This window comes from Lissotriton helveticus, chromosome 2_2, assembly GCF_964261635.1.
Source record: "Lissotriton helveticus chromosome 2_2, aLisHel1.1, whole genome shotgun sequence".
NCBI classification, from domain to species: Eukaryota; Metazoa; Chordata; class Amphibia; order Caudata; family Salamandridae; genus Lissotriton; species Lissotriton helveticus.
This window is the reverse complement of record NC_136060.1, coordinates 187933088-187955923: the sequence shown is the minus strand read 5'-3', so window position 1 is coordinate 187955923 and position 22836 is coordinate 187933088. Positions and strand designations below refer to the sequence as shown.

Below are 22836 nucleotides of genomic sequence, written 5' to 3'. Positions count from 1 at the left end.
CTGGAGGAGCATTGAGTGAACTTCCTTGAACAATAGGTGAAGACGAGGGGGAGGGGGACCCCTGGGCGGAGTTATTAGTGGTTTGGTGACAAACTCCAGGGTGTGTCCATGTTGAACCAAGTCCAGCACCCACTGATCGGATGTAATCCACTGCCACCGTTTTTGAAAGGCAGACATCTTCGCGTCCACAGGCAGGGAAGAAAATAAGGTTGGCGCCCGGCTGATCTCACTGTTTTCTGTGAGTGTATCGCCCTTGATTGTTTGTGCGCTTTATTCCCCCTTGGCAAGAGAAACTAGCTGTTCCGGACCGGCGATAAGAAGACTGATAATTTTGCCAGTACGGAGGCTTATATTGTCTGCCTTGTTGGTAGTAGCTTCCTCTAGAGGCGAATCCATGTCCTCTAGCACATCTAAAAGATCCTCTCTTATACTGTAAAGAACCTAGGGATCTTGCGGTGTCAGTGTCCGTCTTGATTGCTTGGAGAGCCTCGTCGATGTGTTTTCCAAATAGAGACTCTCTGTCATAAGCCATGTCCAAGATCTTTAGTTGGACCTCGGGCCTAAAGGTGGTAGCCTTTAGCCAGCTCTGTCGTCTGAGAACTGCAGCTCCTGCCAGTTATCTAAAGTTTGTTTCGGCAATATCCTAAGTGCAGTCGATGGCTTCTGCAGCTGCACGTTCCCCCTCCATTAAGATCTTGCGTGACTCCTGCCTTTTATCTTCTGGAATTAGATTAATCATAACAGCCATCTCGGACCACATTTGGCGATCATAGCGCCCTATAATCGCCAAAGAATTTGCAGCTCTGATCGAGGCAGCAGCCATGGTGGAAATATTTTTACCGATAAGGTCCAAACGACGCCCCTCCTTATCTGGTGGTGTAGTGATGGGGGTGGCTGGGTTTTACGATCTTTGTTGAGTGGCCTGCGAGATAACGGAATCCGGCCGCGGGTGTCCAATGAGGCATGAAGGACTATTGAGAGGAGCGCGATATTTTTTTATCAATCCTTGGTAACACGGCCGGCACAGAAGCAGGATTTTTCATCACTTTGCCGCCTTCTTTCCAGATATAATCTATAATAGGAATGGCTCTGGACACCTTCCTAGTTTCTTCTTTAAAATCTTGAAGAAAACATTCTGTCTGTTCCACTGTTACCAGCAGTTGAAAAAGTTGCAGCTCACTGCATGAGATTGTGGAACCCACCTCTGTCTTCAGGTGGTGAGTCTGAAGGTTGTGGAGTTGGTGGAGACTGCATGGGAATAACGTATCTATCCCACGGATCTAACGGAGGATTTTCTGGTAACTCGCCCTCCTCTACTTCTTCATCCAAAGAAGTATCCGGGGTCTGAGTAGGCAAATCAGGTTGTGGAGGTTCCGTTACCCGAGACCTAGGTGGTGGAATCTCAGGTTGAGGAACCGTAACTGCATGTTGGGGTGGAGGCACGACCTGCTGTGGCGGAAAACGTTGTTTATAGTATTCACATACGCCCTCCAGAACAATCCATATTGCGTCTCTGCAGATTTCTTCCGGTGAGTTGAAACATGAAATTCCAGTAAGATGCAGCTCTGTTGAGGGATGCGAAACCTGCCTGAATGCCATTAGGGGAGCGAACCAGGGGAGTGTATTGGGAGGGTGGGTGGGAGGGACTAGCTCTTCCGGACTTACAAACATACTATTGGGTCTCACACCTTGTGGTCATTAACAATTGGGCCTTCGCCCTACTGGATGAGCCATTCTTGAGGGTTGACAGACACCTGGCGGCGATATAGAAGCGGATCGGCCGGACTGCACTTCTGTAGACCACGCCGGTGGCTATTCGAGTCTGGGAAAGAACACAGAGGAATCGGAATTAATAGCATCTTGACAAGGGAAACCCCTTTGTGGAATAACGACCTGTTTCATGTCGTAGGCAAACTGTGCAGCTTTAGGAAATGGGACGTAATTGGTATCAGTAAGCCGGGAGACTGTGGGGGGAAGGTTCGACCCAACACCCCGTAAGATCTTTAGGAAGAATTTCAACGGGAAAGCTCAGAGGCATTTAAATACATAGAGCTACAACATGCTTTAGCGGCCCATGTAACAAGGGAGGCTTCCCTAACAGATGCATTCCCCATGGTGGACAGTGCTTTCAGAAGAGAATCCAGGGAAAGTCATATCTCATATCTGCTAAAACATTCTCAACACTCCGGACACCAAGGAGGATCTCAGGAAGAAATGGGAGACAAACCTGGGCCCTTCCGAAGATGGTGGCTGGGAAGAAGCATTGCCTGTGCCTAGGGAACTGGCCATACAAGCAGGGTTCAGGCTGGTGCATCTAAAGATCTAGAACAGGGAATACCTAACTTGGATACTGCTGGCAAGGATTGGCCGAAATTGTGGCCTACGAAGTACCATCATGTACACATTCTGGGCATACCCAGCGATACAACGCTTCTGGCTGGCAGTGGAACAGTGCCTTACAGATATAACTATCAACAAAAACTATGTTTCACTTGGGATAACCTCAGCTAATGGGGGATTGGGCCTATGAACATGAATGAAAACACATCTTAATTAAAAATATAAGTAAACCTAACACACAGGTACCCTTAGTCTAAGCACATGACCAATAAAGAGGAATCACTTAAAAATGTATACTTTATAGAATTGAGTAATTGTTCGCAAAAATAATTTAAATCAAAATTACTGCATGGAAGCAACACAAGTAATACTGATACGACTATACAGAGAAATAGGTTGCCATAAATTTCAATAATTTAAACATTAGAGACCCATTCACTGATTTTGACAATAGAAATGGAATTACAGTATGTGAATGCACCAAAGCATTAAACATTCAATTTGACCCATCAACATTTTCAATGAAAGTTTTGCGCAGCCAGCATTAGTGTGCCCGTTTATTTCTCAGATTCATTCCAATCACATGGAAATTAAAAACTTGTGGTGTGAGTAGGCACACACATGGATGTACCTAGATATCCAACACACGCACTTATGATGTGGACGGATGGTCGTACTCAGTGTGGTTATTTGTGGCAACTAATATTGTTTCTCCTTTCTTCTGTTCTCCTGGTTATTTTATTCCCTTCTTACCTCATTCTCTTCTAGCTGGCATAGGGTTACATATGTTGTAACCCATTCACGTTCTCAGGCATAACCCTTATGTCCTGGTAATGAACCCAATATCTAACTAAGGGATTGAAATATCGTTGAATATGGTACCTTGATTCAAATGCTAAAATTGTTCATTAATACATGTGAGCATTGGTACTTTGTTTGTGACTTAACCAATGTGTTCTCAATGTTGCCACATTTATATGCCTGAGCTTGGAAGCTTTATGTGACCTTAGTTTTGTTTTTTTCCTCAATGCATTGTTTCTATCTCACTTTCATAAACTTAAACGCGTATTCCATTTGGATATCATACGTAGATTTCATTGTATCTCTATGTAGAACTGATTTGTGACATTTCGCCATTAAGGGACCACTGTTCCTTTAGAAATACATATGCCCTTGGTCCCTTAATACCCTCGGGTCTCCCTTGTGCCTTAAAAATATATTGGTCTTTATTGTGGGCAGTTGAAGTTTCAACACTTCTGTGGCTGTGCGGACAACCACAGCAAAAAAGGCACTCACCTCTGGAGGGTGCCCTGATAGGTAGCCCAACTCTATTTCAGAATCCATGCCACTAACCTTCTGTGGTGCTGCACCTTGATTATCTGATAAAGGGACATCTTCTGGGCCCAGACCCTCTCAAGGAACCATTGGAGAGGGAACACCTTCGGAGCAAACAGACAGATATGACCTTCAGCACAGGTGTGGAGGTATGAGCTGGCACCAGTCATGGGCCAGACTGGGATCCAACGGGGTCAGCCAGCACTGGGGCAAGCCCAGCCAGTGGAAATCTGCTGGTGATCTCCTGTGGTTTGATTGGGCCCGAAGGTGCAGCAGGTGGGGAGGGGCATTACTTGGGAAGGCTTCTATTTACAGCTCTATCAAAAACACCCCAAAGAACTCAGATCATGCCGAGACCAGCCTCATGACAGAATCAGTCAGGTGAGGGAGCGGGGATGCATCCTTGACAGTCAACTGTGGACCTTCACCTCAGAGCGGGAGTGATGGGAAGAGTCTAGCTTCTTGAGTTTTTGGCGAACCCTGACTTTTGACACCACCTTCCCCAAGTATAGCAACTCTGAGCAGGATTGGATCCTGGAACGGGAGTGTCCCCACAACTTGGAATCCATGGTTTGAAGCAGAAAATGCCCCACGGCGTACAGTTTTACATCTTGCTCTCTGGTGGCCTTTGGGTGCATCAGGGAGCATTTGGTGCATATCTTAGTGAGATGTGTTTAGCTCTAGCACCACAAGTATATGTTGTGTGGATATTGTAACCAATATTTGCTTCCTGCAGATGTCCCGTGGTTTGGATCCTTTGGTCTTCGGGAGGGACATTTTCCAAGGACACGGTCTTGATTTTGGACTTGGTAAAACATCAAAAGACGTGCGAGTGTGGAGCTCTGGATCTACATTGAATGTCGCAGAAAGAAAAGAACGGATGCCAGCGAACATAGGTAGCACCTTTATTTGGCTCCACGTAATCCCTTTCGGAAGAAATGTGAAGACATAGTAGAGTCTGGTAGCCTCACCTATAAGCAAGCAGAGGCAATTACTAGGAAGTGTTCTCCTACCTGAATCATTTTAGGCTGATACTGAATTACCCATGTGACCTCGAAAGCAAATGTAGTGCACCACTTTGTTGTCTGTTAGGGTATCACAACTTGGGGTGCTTGGACTTCAAGAAATCATGCTCAAAGATCTGCATTGAAGCATTCTTTGAATATAAAGTGATAGCTAACAGAGTAGCTGTATTCATTTGCTGCAAAATAAACATTTACACATCTCTTGCTCACGTGAACTATTTTGGTACTATCTCAGCACAACTTCTATGAGCTTATTTGATGCCTTCTTCAAAGACAATTAAAGGTTTCAGTAATAGTCAGCTAGCTGAAATCATTTGTCACATATCAGGCCAGCACATCTTGAAACACAGATGAAGCCAGTATCAACATTATGGAATTAAATGAGGGGGAAACAAGAATGAAGAGTAATTTTAAACACAAAGATATTAAAGATACTCCTGGTTAAAAACATGTGATAACCAGCAACTAAAACCTGGTAAAGCTTCAACCTTCAACTGAAACAAGGGAACCGGGATGGCAAGGTAAATATATATTGGAGAAACTGAGGAGAACCTATAGAAGAATCGCCATGTTCACCGATCGTGAACAGGGTATTGTTGACAGTATAAAAGGGGTTTATAATTCCCACCACAATCAGGAGAGGTGGCACAAGTGCAGAACTCAAGTTCAGAACTGAAGACCTGTGTACAGAAATAATCACAGCAGCAGGAAGAGGCTGGCAAAAGATACTATCAAGACGTCTATAGTGATCACCAGGTGACAAATATGAGCAATACTGAAGAAAAAAAGAAATTTGTGTACCTTTTCTCTCTTTGACTCCCCGCCGTCCCGGCCCATAACCAAGTAGTTTGTCTTCTTGCTGACATTGCCAGTAACTTTTCCTCCATAGCACTCTACCAGAGATTTAGCTTCATCTCGTTCAATTGATTCAAGTACTCCGGTGATAACGAAAGTCATACCTTCTAAGCAGTTTTCGCCTCCCTATTGTCAAACATCGATCAGATATAAACAGTCAAATATCAACACAATACATTCTGTCCAGAAAAAAACTTTATTTTTAAGGGCAGAGAGAAATAGATTTAAGAACTGCTAAACAATGGAGCAATATGTATGTGGCTTCCTCAAGTTTATAGCACAACAGTCATACCTGGATAATTCCACCTTTTTGATTTTCTTCAAAAGTAGAATCTTGATTAAGCAGCCACATGTATTTCGCTGATCAACTCATTTGTGCATGATATGTAATTCTTTTTTTAGCTATGAAGAAGCAAAGGTTTATGACTGGGGAGTATAGAGGGCTCATGGAGAGGCATTCATAAAGAAATACTTTGGTGCACTAAAAGGACAGGCCAGGCGAAGGGAAGCTAACACTCTCCAGCACATTGCTACAGGTGAGGGTCTACACAGATTTTCCAACCCACATACCTCTGTGCTGATCTAACCAACGCTGCCAAACTGGCTCACAGGCTGTAATTACAAGGTAAGAAAGGATATGGTGAATAAACACGAGTACATGCAGCACTGTGACAGTAAAGATATGTGGACTAGTGTCATTGTAGGGATACTTAGCAGTGGGAGTACATACAGACCAGCAGAGAGAGTTTATTTAGGTCCACAGATCCAGTAAGAATAAACCAAGTGAATAATACCCCAAAGACGTGCATCATTCTGGTGCAATATCCCCACCGGATGATCAGGTAAAAAGGTGGCAAGTTGCACAGTATTAAATTGTGGTGCGAGACTGGAGAATCTTCTGAAAGATGTACAGGCCCACAACATAAATAAACCCCTCCATCGACCCAAAAATTGAGATTTATAACCTATTGTCCATTCCTCAATATCATTCAGAGGAAGACACTATATATTAAATAGGTTAAACCTATTTCAATTATTTACCAGTGTGGAAGGGCTACTTTATATAACTTTTAATGAATTTAAATATATATAGAATTTATATCTAACTACAAAGGTGACTAAAATTACATTGAACACTAATCAGTGCAAGAAGGCTCTATATAAGTCAAGAAATATGTTTTTAAACATGGCATTTATATGCAGACATCATTTTATGAAAAATTTTCCCACGTGCTGCAGTTTTTTTTACTTCAACTTCGAGCAAAGTATCAAGGAGAATCTTTTAAGACAAAGGAAAGTCTAGGCATTAAATTGTTTTCCCTGAATGAAGAGTATCAAGAGTTTGTTTAGGGTCAAAGTGATAATCCACCTCTCAAAATCCATACAACCTTGTTGGCGCCATCACAATGGATTGACCATTAATCCTCTAGTGTAGACAGCAAGGAGAAAAGGCTTATGGTTTAAGATGATTGGATATGGATTAGGGAAAATACTAAATCCATTGACCAGTTCTAGGCAAAACCAAGAAAATCAGAAATTAATATTACTTCTGCAAACTAAGACAAAATACTTTTACTATCATGAACTGGTGCTGGCCTATACAGACTGATATAATTTGCATGCACTAAATTTGACATCATGAAAACGTCAACATTATAAAAAATATAATTATATTTTTATCATGTCATGCTAGAAGGGATCTTGCGATTCTACCCCGGAAAAGCAGATATTGGAAGTGCAGTGTAACAAAAAATTGAACACAGACATATATTGGCAATAAAACTTGAGGGCTGACATTCACATGCAAAACCCATCATACGTATTCTCTGCCGTTTAATAACCATTATGATACTCCACTACTAGTGCTCAGAACATGGGTGAAACACAGGCCGCTGCAGTGCGGGGGCCCCCCTAGCCTTAGGGGGTCCCCTCAGCACAGCACTCTGGCCAGAGAGCTTCTGATTGAGCCCCAAGGGCCATTGAGCCTCAAGTTTCGTGGCTAAAAAACTTTTTGGGTGAATTATTGGACAATTTTCCCAAATCTCTTATGGCACAAGTAAATGGCCACTTTGACAATGACTCAATTTCCCACACAAGCCATGTTTCAAGGTAACTGTTGTATAATACTTTGAATTACATTTTACTTCCTTGTAATAGTTTTCAACTAGTTAAACATAGTATAATAATGATTATTTGCTTTTAGTTAGTGTTTTGTATGAAAAAACACGGTACTGTAGTCAGGTCGGAAGTACTAGGAGAACCAAGAAATGCAATCCCCATGAATTTTAGGCGAAATCAAGAAAATCAGGAATGAAATATTACATCTGTAAACTAAGACTGTATAGTTTAGAATAGTATACTTTGAATTTGCTCACAAAATCAATAAAACTTGGTTTAAGGTTGAACGAAAAAAAACAGAAGTCCAAGTTAACAAAAAGTAAGTGCATCAGAGACCCCAAGAATCAAACTTAAGGCATGCTGTAATGCAATGTAAAAAAACATTCAAAAAGGCTTGCTGAACCGCACAATCTAATCTTATAACAGTACGTGAATACGCATGGGAGATGAAAGTTTGGTGGCATGTTGGTGGAGCCAAAAGTATTTCTATTAGAAAGATCGATTAGTATTAACGCTTGGGAGGAATACATCTAGGAGGTGTATGTCAAAGTAAACATCTCCCATGTCCTGGGTCCAAATGGCATCAAGATTTCTAACCTTAAGCTAGATTCTAAGGTATTTTATACACTGGAAATGTTTTAGAAGGCGAAAGGTCAACACCTTCCTGAAAAGGTTGAATGCACACATACAGAAATTGAAAGCAGTACCTATCATCATGGAATAGGAGCCCTTGGAAATGGGAGAGGTTCACCTTTTGAATAGTACTGCTCCATCGTGCATCATTGCTCAGGATGTTCTAAGCATGGAACCACCCACTAGTCACCAGACACACTTTGACGGGCGGAGGATTAACAGCCCCAGAGGCATGACCAAGTGCTCCTCTAATAAAAATGGACATCATCAGTCTGTCTGCTTCCCCGTGGAGGGCAACTGGGAGCAGATACTCCCAATCAAACCTACAGGGTTAAAAGAATGCCCACTAGACGTCAGGGGTTGTTAAAAAAATGTGTAGTAAGACTGCTCACTGGCTGTAAGTGCCAGAGTACTGTGTGCTTGCAGGGCACTGTGATACAGAAAAAAGTGGAATCCACACAAATCACACCACCCTGGACTCTCCTGCATGTCTAAATATTCAGAAATATCAGGAGTTGGTAGGCTTTTCCCGCATGGCAGCCAAGTCTTAGCCCAAAAACTACAGCTACTCACATCACCGGAACAAGACAATTCTGGACGTCTCATTTTTCGCATTTTGGGACCTTTTCTCTTGCAGATGATCAGCCCGCCACACAAATGGGAAATGGCATTAATTTGTAGAAGTGTGGAAGGGGGAAGCGGGGAGGATGGTAGGCTTAGTAAGGAGCCTGCGGCTTGACAGTCTCTATCAGATTAGATGTTACCAAAGTGTTGTATAGCATTTTAGGACCCTAGGGTAATTTTCCCGATTCATGCCCTTATTTAGGTATAAATCACCTTGTCCTTATATAGGCATAGAAATCATAACCATATTTAGACATGAGTCACTTCCACTAGTTCCGAAAAGCCACAACGATTTCTTGGAAAACTCGGCTTCAGCAGTTAGGGACTTCCCCTTGCTTGAATATTGATTTGTCCAAGAACTCCGAGTTTTCAAAGAACTACGACTCTTTGATGACGTTATTATGTCCAACTGTACGTCAAACTCGGCACCTTCAAGGTATAAATATGCCCACACTTGCCATAGCAAACACATGGTGGTGTGGAGCAGTTCGACTATCTACTTGCCAGACGCATCTCGCTACAGCAAGTGCCGAAGGAAGCCGACCCTCCAGCAGATGCTTGGAGAGAGACGCTGTGTTTTCTCTTGCCTAGAAATCCAGCTCCAGTGTTTCCAAGCTCCCCTTGCGGGGTGTTGGGAAATCGAGTCTGGAGACAGAGAGATTTCCTTCATTCTAAACCAAGGTACGGAGCTGATTAGACCCTAAGAGAAATCTTGGATAGATTTTTGGCAAAAGAATACTAAACTTATGCTACAACACACTTACTTCTTTCCCTCGTACTAAACTTAGGTTAGGTACATTGAGGTAGGCGTATGTTAGAAGCACCAGTTGAGTACTTTTAGTCTTTATTTATTTATGTATGTATTTTATGGCTTAGAAACCATACCATGCTTTTACAGTATTATTATATAATACTCTTCCTGCTGTATGCATTATACTTTACAGCCAGTCTTACGATTGTTTATGCGGTTGTCGGAAACTAATCCCTTCTTGTTTATTCGAGAAAGTTTCTAGTGACCTCTGAGCTAGCTGGCACTCACAATTAAGTTTAATATATTCGATAGAGACCAAGTGAACCTAAGTCCTACGTCACATCTATAGGATATATTATTCCAATGCGCAGAGCCTATTGGGAATATAGGAACTACACTACAAAAGGTAAGTAACTTGTTTATCTGATAGAGACTTCTAGCCGTAGATTCCTTACCTTAGATTAGATATTCAAGCATTACCTCCCCAGAAGAGTGTCTGCAAACAGATTAGACAAAGAAGTCCTGAAGGACCAAATGGGCAAAGTGCCTGTTGAAATGGACCCGACTGTCAAGGCAGTAGTGTTTGGTAACCGTGTGCAGAGAAGTCCATATTGCAGCCTGACAGATGACTAAGACGGAGATTCTGTGAGCTAATGCAGTAGTTGCAGCCTTGGCTCCTGGGGGATGAGCCCGCAAGCCCTCAGGGAGTTGCTTCTTGTCCAAAGCTTAGCAGATCCTAATGCAGAGCACAATCCATCTGTAAATGGTCCATTCCTGCACAGCTTTTCCTTTCTTTGCTCTGGCAAACACATCAAAGAGTTGATCGTCCACCCAGTGTTCTCTGGTGCCATCAATGTAGAACAACAATGCTCGTTTTGGGTTCAGTTGATGGAGTCTTTCCTTCTCTTTAGGAGGGTGAGGCAGAGCAAAGAAAGTTGGCAGCGTGATGCTCTAGCTAGCGTTTGAAAGAAGTCACCACCTTCGGTAGTAGAGAGGCACGGCTGCGGAGAACCAGTTTGTCTGGGAAGAAGTTGGTGTATGGAGGACGCACAGACGGTGCCTGAAGCTCATTAACTCTCCTGGTCTTTGTAATGGCCACAGAAAGTAGATATAAACGGTAACTGTGCATGACCTCAAAGGGTGAGCAAACAGAAAATGTTAGAAACAAATTAAGGCACCATTGGGGCATAATAAAGGGTTCTGGGCGAAACATATGATTAGTCCTTATAGGAAATGGGTCACATTTGGTAGGAGGGCTGATTCGGCAACCATAAGAAATCCGTTAAGGCCGAAAAATGGCATTTCTCTGTGCCCAAAGGAAAGCGTTGCTGGGCTAACGATAAAACAAACAACAAGTTCTTGGGCAAAGGTGCAGAGAGGGGATCAACACGCTTGGCAGTGAACCAAGACACGAAATTTGCCCAATGGCAGCCGTATACGGTCTTAGTTGAGGGACACCTGATTGGCAGAATGACTTTGCAGACTTCTGAAGGGAGGTCAAAGACTGTCTGCTGCCGCTGCTCAATCTCCATGCATGAAGGCAGAGCATGTGCAGTGTCAGGTGCAGGACCCTGCTCTGTTGCTGAGACAGGAGATCCTACCAAAGAGGCAGCCTCATCAGAGGACCGATGCTCGTGCTCAAGAGTTTGGAATAGCATACTCAGTGTCCAATCTGGAGACACAGGAATGACTTGGGACAGATCATTCCTGATCTTCTTGAGACTCTGGCAGGAGTGGTCCGCAGAAAGGAGTACAGGAGTCCTCCATTCCACTCGAAACAAAACATGCCTCTGAGCGAGAGCTGCCTTGGAAACTCCACCAAGCAAAAGTGCTGACATTGCTTTTTCTCAGCGATGGTGAATAGATCTAACCAAGGTTCTCCCCAGTTGTGGAAGTGGCCTTGCATCACCTCCGGATATTTGACACAATTTGTGATGTGCAAGACATCAACAACTGAGTTGGTCCTCCCTGGGGTTTACAGAACCCGACCAGGAAGATGTCATGACTTTCCAGTCATGTTCAGAGGCTCAGGGCATCCTTGCACAGGGTCCATGACCCCACTCTGCTCTGTTTATTGCAGTAACACACAGCAGTGGTGTTGTACATGAACACCTGAACTAGCTTTCCCTTGATGGAAGGGAGAAAGGCCTTCAATGCCAAATGGATTACTCTCAACTCCAACAAATTGATGTGGAGTTGAGACTCAGACGGAGACCAGAGTTCTCGGATTTCCACCTCTCCAAGATAGCCGCACCAACCCAGGAGTGACGCATCTGTCACCACTTTGAGTTGTGGGTGTGAAGGGAGAGGGGTATGGCACTGACCCAATTACAGTTCATCAACCACCACTGCAGATCGTTTGTAGCTCCCTCCAATATCTGGACCAAATCTGAGAGATTGCCCTGAAGTTGCACCCACTGGGACTTCAGATTCCATTGCAGAGCCAACATATGTCACCGGGCATGTGTTACCAGCAGTATGCAGGAAACCATGAGGCACCGGAAGCAGCCTCAGAGTCAGTCTCTCAGAAATCTAGGACAACGGCTGATACATCCGATTCTTAGCCTGAATATCCTGGACTTGCCATTCTGGAGGATAGGCCTGAAAATTCAGTGTGTCCTGAATGGCTCAGAGGAAAGGGAGCATCTTAGAGGGAGTCAGGAATGACTTATGCACATTAATAGTGAACCTCAGAGAATGCAGGATGGTCCACCATAGTCGTAGGTGACGACTGTGTGGGGCAAGCCTGCCTTCACAGCTAGTCATCGAGGCAGGGGAAGACTGGAATACCCCTGGCATCCCCAAATGGGTTGCAACCACCGCTATCACCGTTGAGAACACCCAATGGGTGCTGGTAAGACAGAGGGGAGCACAGCAAACTCAGATTGTCACTCACCCACCGTGAACAGCAGATAACGTCTGTTAGTCCACAGGATGGGTATGTGAAAATAGGCGCCCTGCAAGCCTAACACTACCATGCAGTCTCCAAGGTCTGGGGCAGACAGGAACCGAGCCAATGTGAGTATTTTGAATTTCTCCATTTTGAGTAAGTAGTTGAGATGGCATATGTCCATTATAGAGTTGAGGCCTCTGTCAGAAAGTGGCGGGAATAGAAATCACTACCTACTTCTTATGTCTGCACCCTTTCTATGGCTCTTTTGGCCAAAAGAGCCTGCACTTCTGACGCAACAGAGAGGTGATTCTCAGTCAGCCTGGGGGCATGGGCAGCAGAGTTTATGTGGAAAGGCGTAGCCCTGCTGGACAAATTGAAGCACTGATTTGTCAGAGGTGATGAAAGTCTATCGGGCAGATGGTACTTGATCCTGCCACCGACCGACTGCACGTGATCATGAAAGGACATATTAAAAGGTGTTTGAAGTCTGCTGGTGCTGTAAGCTGGAAGACTGGGCAGATCTCTGCCTTTGGGTCCCACAGGGCTTGTTGAAACGGTGTCCGCAGCCATGAAAGGGCTGGATAGCCTGTTGGCCGTGGTGGCTGGGCAGACATGGGCACGGTTGTAGCCCCTACCGTAGGCAAGGAAGTGGCGAAGGCAGAACGTGACAAGTGCTGGGCCGTGGAGAGTCCCATCAGCTGTTCTTAAATCACTTGAGTGTCAAAGAGTTAGTAGACTTCAGTCAGGGGTGGTGACAGAATACCACTGACATGTCCACAGTGTATGGTAAACTTTGTTGCATTCCTTCCATCAGCAAAAGCTTGTGTCAGGATGGCTCGGGCTCTTCCAAGACCATGTATGGCACTTGCGCAATGGAGTCCCTAACAGTGTGGAAATTCCGGCCCAAGGCATGTGGAAGCATGGAAAACCAGACTCTCCGAGGTGGGGTGCTAGGTGAAGAAAGCTGGGTCCCTAGTTGCAGGGCAATAGCGGCGGTCAATCATCTTGTGCACAGGAGCCGCTGTGCAAAGCTTGGCCCTTGCCCCAAGCAGAAAATCATAGAGGGCTTTATTAAAAGGGAGAAAAGGTTGTGTGGGGGCAACTCTCAGTTGAAGCGCCTCTCACAAGACGTTCGTCTTGACTTGCAAGGTCCAGGACCTCCTCACCGTCATGGGAAATGCAGCCCCTTCCTCAATAGCCACACTAGGAGAGACTAAACCAGCATCTGAGGTGGTGTCCAAACCACTGGCCTAGGCTCCATCTCCAACTTGAAAGTTCGTTTTCTGGGCGACACTGGAGCAGACGTCCGACTACGCAGTTCAGCTCTGTTTTTGAGTCAGAGATAACGATAGGGCTGGCGTTGCAGTTGGGTGTTGGCGGCGCACTGGAACACACGTGGGGAAGGTCGCAGCCTTTTGACCGGAACTGACCTGGATGTAGGAACAAGTCCAAAGGGACTGAATGGTGCAGAGGGTGAACCCAATGGCGGGAATCCAATGGAGGCACCAGCCAAACCTGAAAGTTCTGGAGGTTCTCCAGGGGGTGGGCCTGCCTAAATATTATGTGCATGGCCTCCTAAAACGTGTTTAACTGAGTGGGGGGTCACTTTGGCACCAGGAAATTCTGGGAGGCATGCCGCAGACCCAGTCTCCGGCTTCATGGCTGATGAGTGGGACCTAGACCTGTGGCATCATTCTCAGGCCGCTTCAAATTCTTAGGATTTGGATTACCGACGACTACTTCGAACGTGGTGATGAGCATCGGGTACGGCTTCACAATCAGCCCCAGGAACTTCCACATGACCAGAACCCGTAGCACCACTGAGTCGAAAGGTGTCGGGCGACCAACAGCTTCAGGGAGCACTCCCTAACCACCTTGGGATTAATGGCGAGACAGTCAGGGCAGTCGTTGGAGTCATGGCCTGGCTGCAGGCACCTGAGACAAACCACGTGGGGGTCTGTCACACACATCTGTCTGTGACACGAACCATGGGATTTAAATCCCACTGGTTTTTAAGGGAACATCCTATATACAGTAGTAGCAAAAGCACAAAAGTCCCAAAAATGAACTAAGGTAGCTCTCTTCACATCTGGCATGATGGCACAGAAAGAAAGTAACTGGTGTCAGCGAGCTGGAGTGGAGCCTGTATACACACCACGCACGTCACATACAACGCCTACACGGAGCTGATCAATGGCACCTACAAGCAAGCAGAGGTACTGCTTGAAAATGTATGGATGTAGTGTGACTCCTGTGGAATATTCTAAAGTATGGAACCTGGGCCTAGGACCCTGTAGTGCTACACTGCAGGATGGAAGAGGGACATGATGAGAAGCTTGCATTATTATTATAGGATGTTGCTTTGAGGCAACAACAAATGATAATCAAGTCCATGTTACGAAGACGTAGCATTGTAATGGTGAGATGGCCAAAGAATGGACATTGGGTACGAGAAGTTGTTATTCGTGGTCATATGGAATCAAGTTTTGGGAGCATGGTCATGCAATGTTAAAAATATGTGGCTTGTTTTTACTCTTCATTGTTCACATTTTGCTTTTTATTTGCCCGCTCATAGTGTTCTGCCACTGTATTTCGTACAGCAGTAAGAAGTATCATTATAGAGCAAAGCCTACTTTTGTCACCAAGGTATAATTATTAGACTTCCTGATACACAGTACCCTCTTCGTATGTTGCATCATTTACACAACCCAAAGCATATGTTTTGACAGACCTCCTCAAGAAGCTCAAATCTTATGTCCTAAAATGAGATTTAGAGTCACCATAAATGCATACAAACAATCTGCTTTGAGTGTGAGGTGCTACACTAGCACCCACAACAATTCTCTAAGTCATGAGCACGAAGACCTTTGATCTAGTTTATGATGCTACAGTCTACCATTCCACAATATATTGTTTTAATTACCAGGTTCTTTGGGCACCAGGGTAGTCAGGGGTTACTGAGCTACTTTGCATCAATTTGAGTTATTTACCACTGACGTCCTGGGGCCACAGCACCATTGGACACCAAAATGGTTAACTTGTACTCCTCTGCAGCACTTGAGCGAGACAGAGCACCCAGGTTATTAAGGAGTTGAGGTAGGATAGATACTCAGAATACAGTTCATAACTTATACAAGGAAAATACTTCAATTGACACAAAATAAGGATTATGTTACTTACCCTGTAAGCATCTGTTGTTGGCATGTAGTTCTTCTGTAGATTCACATGCTTTGAAAGTCCGCCATCTAGTGTTGGGCTCGGATGATTACAAGTTGGTTCTGCTCCAGAAGTTTTCTTCGAGTCACAAGGATGAGTAACTCGTCTTGGGAATACTGCACATGGTCATCGACGCCATCTTCAGATTGTTTTGCCGTGGGTAGGTGAGAATGTAAAGAATGCTGTGTATGTGGCAATGCGTTGGTACGAGATAAAGTATATAAACTGCAACCTACATAAGAATTTGGGGATGAGGGATGGCGCATATGAATCTTCAACACTACATGCCAAGAACAGATGCTTACAGGGTAAGTAACATAATCCGCACGAGGCATATGTGCTGTAGATGTAAAGCAGTCCCTCTCCCTAGGCAGTGGCTAAAGTGTGGGGGTTGCAGTTGTCTGAAAGAGTCTTAAGTACTGCATGACCAATATTGGCTTGTTGGCATGCAAATACATCCACACAATAATGTTGTGTTAAAGTGTGTGGAGTAGACCATATTGCTGCTTTGCAAATAACAACAATAGGAATGTTTCCTAAAAAACCCATAGAAGCTTCAATTTTCCTGGTGGAGTCGGCTTTTGGTGTAGCAGGTAAAGGTCACGTAGCCTTTGCATAGCATGTTGGTATGCATTTATCTATCCATCTTGAAATGCCTGATTTAGAAACTGCTTACCCTAAATGAGGAGGTGCAAAGGCAACAAATAATTCTTTATTTTTCTAAATGATTTAGTCCTGTCAATGTAATACATTAATGCCCATTTTACATCTAAAGTGTGTAATGCTCTTTCTACAACTGTCAGGTTGTGAGAAAAACACAGGTAAATCAAGGGAGTGATTAATATGAAAACTGGAAATTACTTTTTGTTGAAATTCAGGGTTGGTTCTAAGAACTACCCTATACTTGTGTAGTTGAAAGAAAGGCTCTTCTAGAGTTAATATCTGAATTTCATTAACTCTTCTAAGAGAAGTAATCGCAATTAAAAATCAAGTTTCCATGAAAGATATTGCAACTGACAAGAATGAAATGATTCAAAAGTAGGACCAATTAATCTTCTTAGGACAATGTTTAAATTCCATGATGAGGCAGGTGAAATTCTAGGAGGAATTATTCTTTTAAGTCCCTCCATGAAAGTTTTTATAACCGGAATGGTAAACATGGATATGTGTTATCTATGCTGGAGATATGCATATTGCTTTGTTCTTGGTTAACGAGCTTCTTTAAGAATGTTCATAGTCTTAAAGTAAATTTAAGTATCCAAACCCTAAAACTTCAGGAGCCAAATTATAAGATGTATTTCTTCGGGATTGCGATTTCTTAATGTTCCATGGTTCTGCATGAGAAGGTTCAGGTTGAGGTGAAGCTTCTCGTGTGGGACTAGAGCTAGTCCATGCGTTTTGAGAACCACGATTGTCGAGCCCATGTGGGCGCTATTAGTATCATGGTGAGCGTTGTTTGCCGGAGTTTCAGGGCCACTAATGGAAATAGTGGGAGAGGTGGAAAAGCATATGCAAATATCCCCGACCAGTTCCTCCATAGAGAATTGCTTTTGGACTGATGATGGTGTTATCTTCTTGCGAAGTGGGGCATTTTGTGTTTTCTTTTGTTGCAAACAGGTCTATCTCTGGAAATCCCCATTTGCGAAAGTATAGTTGAAGAACACTGGGGCAGATTTCCCATTCGTGGACTTCTTGTTGTGATCTCCTCAGAAAGTCCGCAGTCTGATTGCTTGTTCCTGGGACATGTTCTGCTAATATATATGAATGTTGTTGTGTATTGCTAACTTCCATATTTTTTTAGCTAAGTGAGATAATTGGAGAGAGTGTGTCCCCCGTTCTTGTAAATATTATATTGCTGTCATTCGGTCTGTTCAAATAAGTTCAACTTTGTGTTGGAGATTTATTAGGAAGGCTTTAGTCAGTAGATGAACAACTTACAGCTCTAGGTGACGGGGTGGCAGTAGAAGCAGGCAGCGTGCGATGCTAGTGCTGGTGGGAAATTTGAGATGGCATTGGTGGGTGTTAGCAAAAGCTGTCTCTGGTGGGAAATGTCTGAAGCCGGCAGTGGTGGGCTATGTGAGAAGCTAGTGCTGGTGGGCAGTATGACTAGCTGGCCCTAGTGGGCAGGATGAGATGGTGGCCCCGTCGAGCGGTGTGAGAACTTGTATGATACTCTGACAGGCACTATGAGCAGCCTGGCGGGCACTATAAGAAGCATTGACTGGTAGGCACAATGAGAAGCCTGGCCTGGTAGGCAATATGAGAAGCTTGTCGTGGTGGGCAGTATGGGATGCTGGGTAGTATGATAAGCTTTACCTTTTGGCCACTGTGGGAACCTGACACTGGTGGCCAGTGGGACTAGCTGGCGGGAACTATTAAATTACCCAATTTCTCACTCTTTACCTCTATCAATATATCCTCTACATCCACTCGCTCATTCCTCCCAAAACCCATACCGCTATGATCTCCAAAATAACCCTTTCTAACCTTTCCACTACTCTACCCCGCCTTGCATCATCTGACACCTCTTATACTATACCGATCCCCCAAAATAAGCCTTTCTAAACTCCTCCACATCCCTTTTTACTAATCCCAAGCCTCCTCCTACTGCTGCTATGACCTCCAAAACAAACAAAATAGTCTCAATCCTTCACTCTTCTATCCCTCCACTATCCTTTTCAATCAAAGTAACAGACTAACATGTCCACTTCTAAAATGTCATAGACTAACATGTCCACTTCTCAAATTTCATATTTCACTATACTAATTCACCACTAATCCTTTATGGGTTGCAGAGTAGCATGCTATTCGTCAAAAAAGCGCTTCAACACATCATCAGGAGTAACAAGCACTATATCAATGCAAACCTTTTACCCTCTTCTATCCCTCCGCTATCCTTCTCAATCCAAATAACTGACTGATCTCCACCACTCAAATTACTTTCACATCCCTGCCAAGTACCACGCATCTGGCGTGAGACTAACGCATTTTAGCGTGGTCCGCATCACCGCACTAAAATGCCAAGTCACACATTTACAGCGCCTCTTGACACTGTGAACCCCAGAGTGCTATACGCGAGCAAAGCAACGCATGGTTTAGGCTGCTCTCAGACTGTGCCTGCTGCCGGAGTGGGGGCTGGTTTGTCTTCATTTGGCATTCACGTGACACGGAGTCCGGAAGACTCACTGCAACAATGTTTCATTTTCCCAATGTCTGCCGAGATGCGAGGCGCCACTTATAATTTGGGCGGGCCGCCTCCGGCGCGGGCACCAGTTATCACGATTTCCTAACGTTTCTGGCTGGAGCTCGCTCGCTGCTGCACACACTGCCGGCACTATTTGGTGTGTGTTTGCATCCTTTCACAAAATGCCTCTTGAGTGAGTACCGTCGAGGAGGCTGCCAGACAGACTGAGTTTGGAGCGGTTATGAGGTCGGAGCGGTTATGAGGTCGGACCGGACGCGGCTGCTGGAGAGAATTTGGTGCTTGCGGCCTCTCGTAACACTGCCTCTCTGGTACCCGTAGCTCGCTCTGCCAAAGCCAGACTATCAAAAGTCTCAATCAGGTAATTTAAATACTCATTTTTTTGTGTCAATCATCATTCTACTGAGCCTGTTACAGCGCTCACTGCTTGGCGTTTTCTCTGTTGTAATTGAGTACCGTACACCTGACTAGGCCCTGCATCAGTGCCTAATGCCTCACTGGTTCGGGACTCCCAGGCAGAAAGGGAATTATCAGCCCTTTACCAGGCCTCGTCGGGATCATAGCGGAAGCAGTGGTGGTGGGGGTGCCAGCGGGATACAGCCCGCCCAAAGTGAACCTCTATAAAACATTTTATTTAAGAAACCTTTTAAGCGCAAAGCACAAATTACTTACCTTCGGTAACGATATATCTGTAAGAAACATTAGTTAGTGTTAGATTCCTTACCTTCGAATTTCCCCAGGCATCACACTGGATCCGGAAAGTTTTCGTTAGCAGTACCCCTGCGCGTCAATAGGCGTCGTCTGCGGCTCCGGCTTAGTCGTCGGCGTCTTGATCGCCGGGATGACGTCATCGGAGTACTCAGACGTGGCCCTTGCGCGCGGACGTCAGTTCTGTACATAGCTTAACCGCGCCAGGAACGCAGAGCCATGCATGAAACCGACACTCGTGCCATGAAACTAGGGCCCTCAAAGGGAGATACCTTAACCCTAGATATTGGTTCGCAGAACCGGGAGGATGGGAGGGGGCGGTAAGGAATGTAACACTAACTAATGTTTCTTACAGATATTTCGTTACCGAAGGTAAGTAACTTGTGCATCTGAAAGAAACACGTTAGTGTTAGATTCCTTACCTTAGAATAGATACTCCAGCAATACCAACTCCGGTGGTGAGTCTGCAAACCAAGATCACACCAGAAAGTGCTGGAGAACGGAACGGCCGAAAAAAAAAGCCATCTCTCCGGACTTGGCTGTCCAGGCAGTAGTGCTTGGCAAACGTGTGCAATGAGGCCCACGTAGCTGCCTGACAGATGTCCTGCAAGGGGACTCCCCGACCCAGGGCAGTAGTAGCCACCGTGGCCCGAGTGGAATGGGCGCGCAGCCCCACAGGAGGCTCCTTTTTAGCCAAGGAATAACAGACCTTGATGCACAAAACGACCCACCGAGAGATGGTCAGTTTGTGCACCGCCCGACCCTTCTTAGCGCCCACGTAGCCAACAAAGAGTTGGTCGTCCACCCGGAACTGTTGTGTGCGGTTGAGGTAAAAGGAGAGCGCACGTTTCGGGTCCAGACGGTGGAGCCTCTCTTCCTCTTTCGAGGGATGCGGAGGAGGAAAGAAGGTGGGCAAGGTAATGGACTGGCCAATGTGAAAGGCAGTAACAACCTTGGGCAGAAAAGAAGGACGAGTCCTCAGAACAACCTTGTCCAGATGGACTGAGAGGAAAGGAGGCTTAGATGAAAAAAGCAATTATGAAGTGGCTCAAAGGGAGCACACATCAGATAAGTAAGCTCCAAGTTCAAGTCCCACTGAGGCATCACAAAAGGAACAGGAAGGAACATGTGTGTGATGCCTTTCAAGAACCTATTTACAACAGGGGACTTGAAAAGAGAAGGCTGATCAAGAAGCCTTAAGAAGGCTGAAATGGCCAAGAGATAGCCTTTGATAGTGCCTAGAGCAGAGCCCTGCTGGGCAAGAGAAAGAAGAAAGAGGAGAACCTCTGAAAGAGGGTCAGAAAGAGGATCCACAGCGTTTGCTGTGCACCATGCCACACATTTTTTCCACCTGCAGGCGTATACCGTTTTTGTGGAGGGACGCCTAGTTGCCAGAATTACATCACAGACTTCAGGAGGCAAGTCAAATGGCCTCAACTGTCGCCGTTCAATCTCCACGCATGTAGATGGAGCCTACACAGGTTCAGGTGGAGGACCGTCTCCTGTTGCTGCGACAGAAGGTCCTCTTAAAAAGGCAGAGGGGGATCGACTGACATACTGAGTAGCTCGGGATACCAGTATTTTCGTGCCCAGTCCGGAGCCACAAGGATGACTTGGGCCCGGTCACGCCTCATCTTCATCAGCACTCTGGGCAGAAGTGGTATAGGCGGAAAGGCGTACAACAGACCGCAACTCCACTTGCGACGAAAAGCATCTCCGAGCAAGTGCCGTCTTGGAAATTCCAACGCGCAGAACTGATGACATTGCGCGTTCTCTTCAGTGGCGAAAAGATCTAACCAAGGCTCTCCCCACTGCTGAAATAGACCTTGCGCCACGTCCGAGTTCAGACGCCATTCGTGATCCATCATGCACCGGCGGCTGAGTTAGTCTGCCCTGGCGTTCAGGGAAGCTGCCAGGTGTTGAACCCCCAGGGTAACACCCTGGTGTTCCAGCTATGTCCAGAGGCACAGAGCCTCCTGACAGAGGGTCCACAACCCCACCCCGCCCTGTTTGTTGCAGTACCACAAGGCGGTGGTGTTGTCCGTGAACACCTGCACTACACCTCCCCGGACAGAGGGAAGGAATGCCTTCAGTGCAAGTAGGATCGCCCGCAGCTCCAGAAGGTTGATATGGAGCTGTGACTTCGCCGGAGAACAGAGGCCTCTGATCTCCCTCTCTCCCATGTGGCCCCCCCCCCATCCCAGGAGAGACGCATCCGTCAGGACTGGTCGGACAGGTTGCCCTGATGCTGTGCCCACTGAAACTTCAGGTCCCACTGCAGAGCCCGCATATGCCATCTGGCATGATTGGTCAGCCGGATGCAGGAGGCCATGAGGCCCAGCAGCCTCAAGATCATCCGGACCAAAATCCAGGACAAGGGCCAAAAGATTGGAATCATAGCCGGAATGTCCCGGACTCGCTGCGAGAGGATAACCCCGAAACTGCGCCGTGTCCAGAACCGCTCCGATAAAGAGGAGCTTTTGCGAGGGAACCAGGTGCGACTTCGGCACGTTGATGGAGAACCCCAGGAAATGCAGGAGGTCAGCCGTAGTCTGGAGGTGGGAGACGACTGCCTGAGGCGAGCCCGCCTTCAACAGCCAGTCGTTGAGATAGGCGAAAACTGAAACCCCTGATCTGCGCAGATGAGCTGCAACCACCGCCATCACTTTCGTGAACACCCGAGGGGCGCTGGTAAGGCCGAAAGGGAGCACGGTGAACTAAAAGTGCTCGTGGCCTACCATGAACCGCAGGTAACGCCGGTGGGTCTGCAGGATGGGGATATGAAAATAAGCGTTCTGCAAGTACAACACTACCATCCAGTCTTGCGGGTCTAGGGCAGACAAGTCCTGAGCAAGTGTGAGCTTCTTGGACTTCTCCTTCCGGAGGAAGTGATTGACATTCCGAAGGTCTAAGCTAGGATGCAGGCCTTTGTCCTTCTTTGGAACCGGGAAGTAGTGGGAGTAACAACCACAACCTACTTCTGGCATCGGAACGCGTTCAATGGCCCCCTTGGCCAAGAGGGCCGCAACCTCATGTTTGAGAAGTACCAAGTGATCACCCCACATATGCGGTGGTACTGCGGTGACATGGTTGGAGGAGTAGTCTCGAAGGGGAGGGTGTAGCCCCTTCAGACTCT

General features: G+C 45.8%; 1 protein-coding gene across 1 annotated transcript in view; it reads right to left on the bottom strand.

Moving 5' to 3' along the window:
- Window positions 1–22836, bottom strand: part of RFC1 (replication factor C subunit 1) — a 711111-nt gene that overhangs the window by 292975 nt on the left and 395300 nt on the right. The window contains exon 11 of the mRNA XM_078678327.1: window positions 5502–5681. Coding sequence (XP_078534453.1) covers window positions 5502–5681 — 180 coding nt within the window. The remainder of the gene's footprint in view (window positions 1–5501; window positions 5682–22836) is intronic.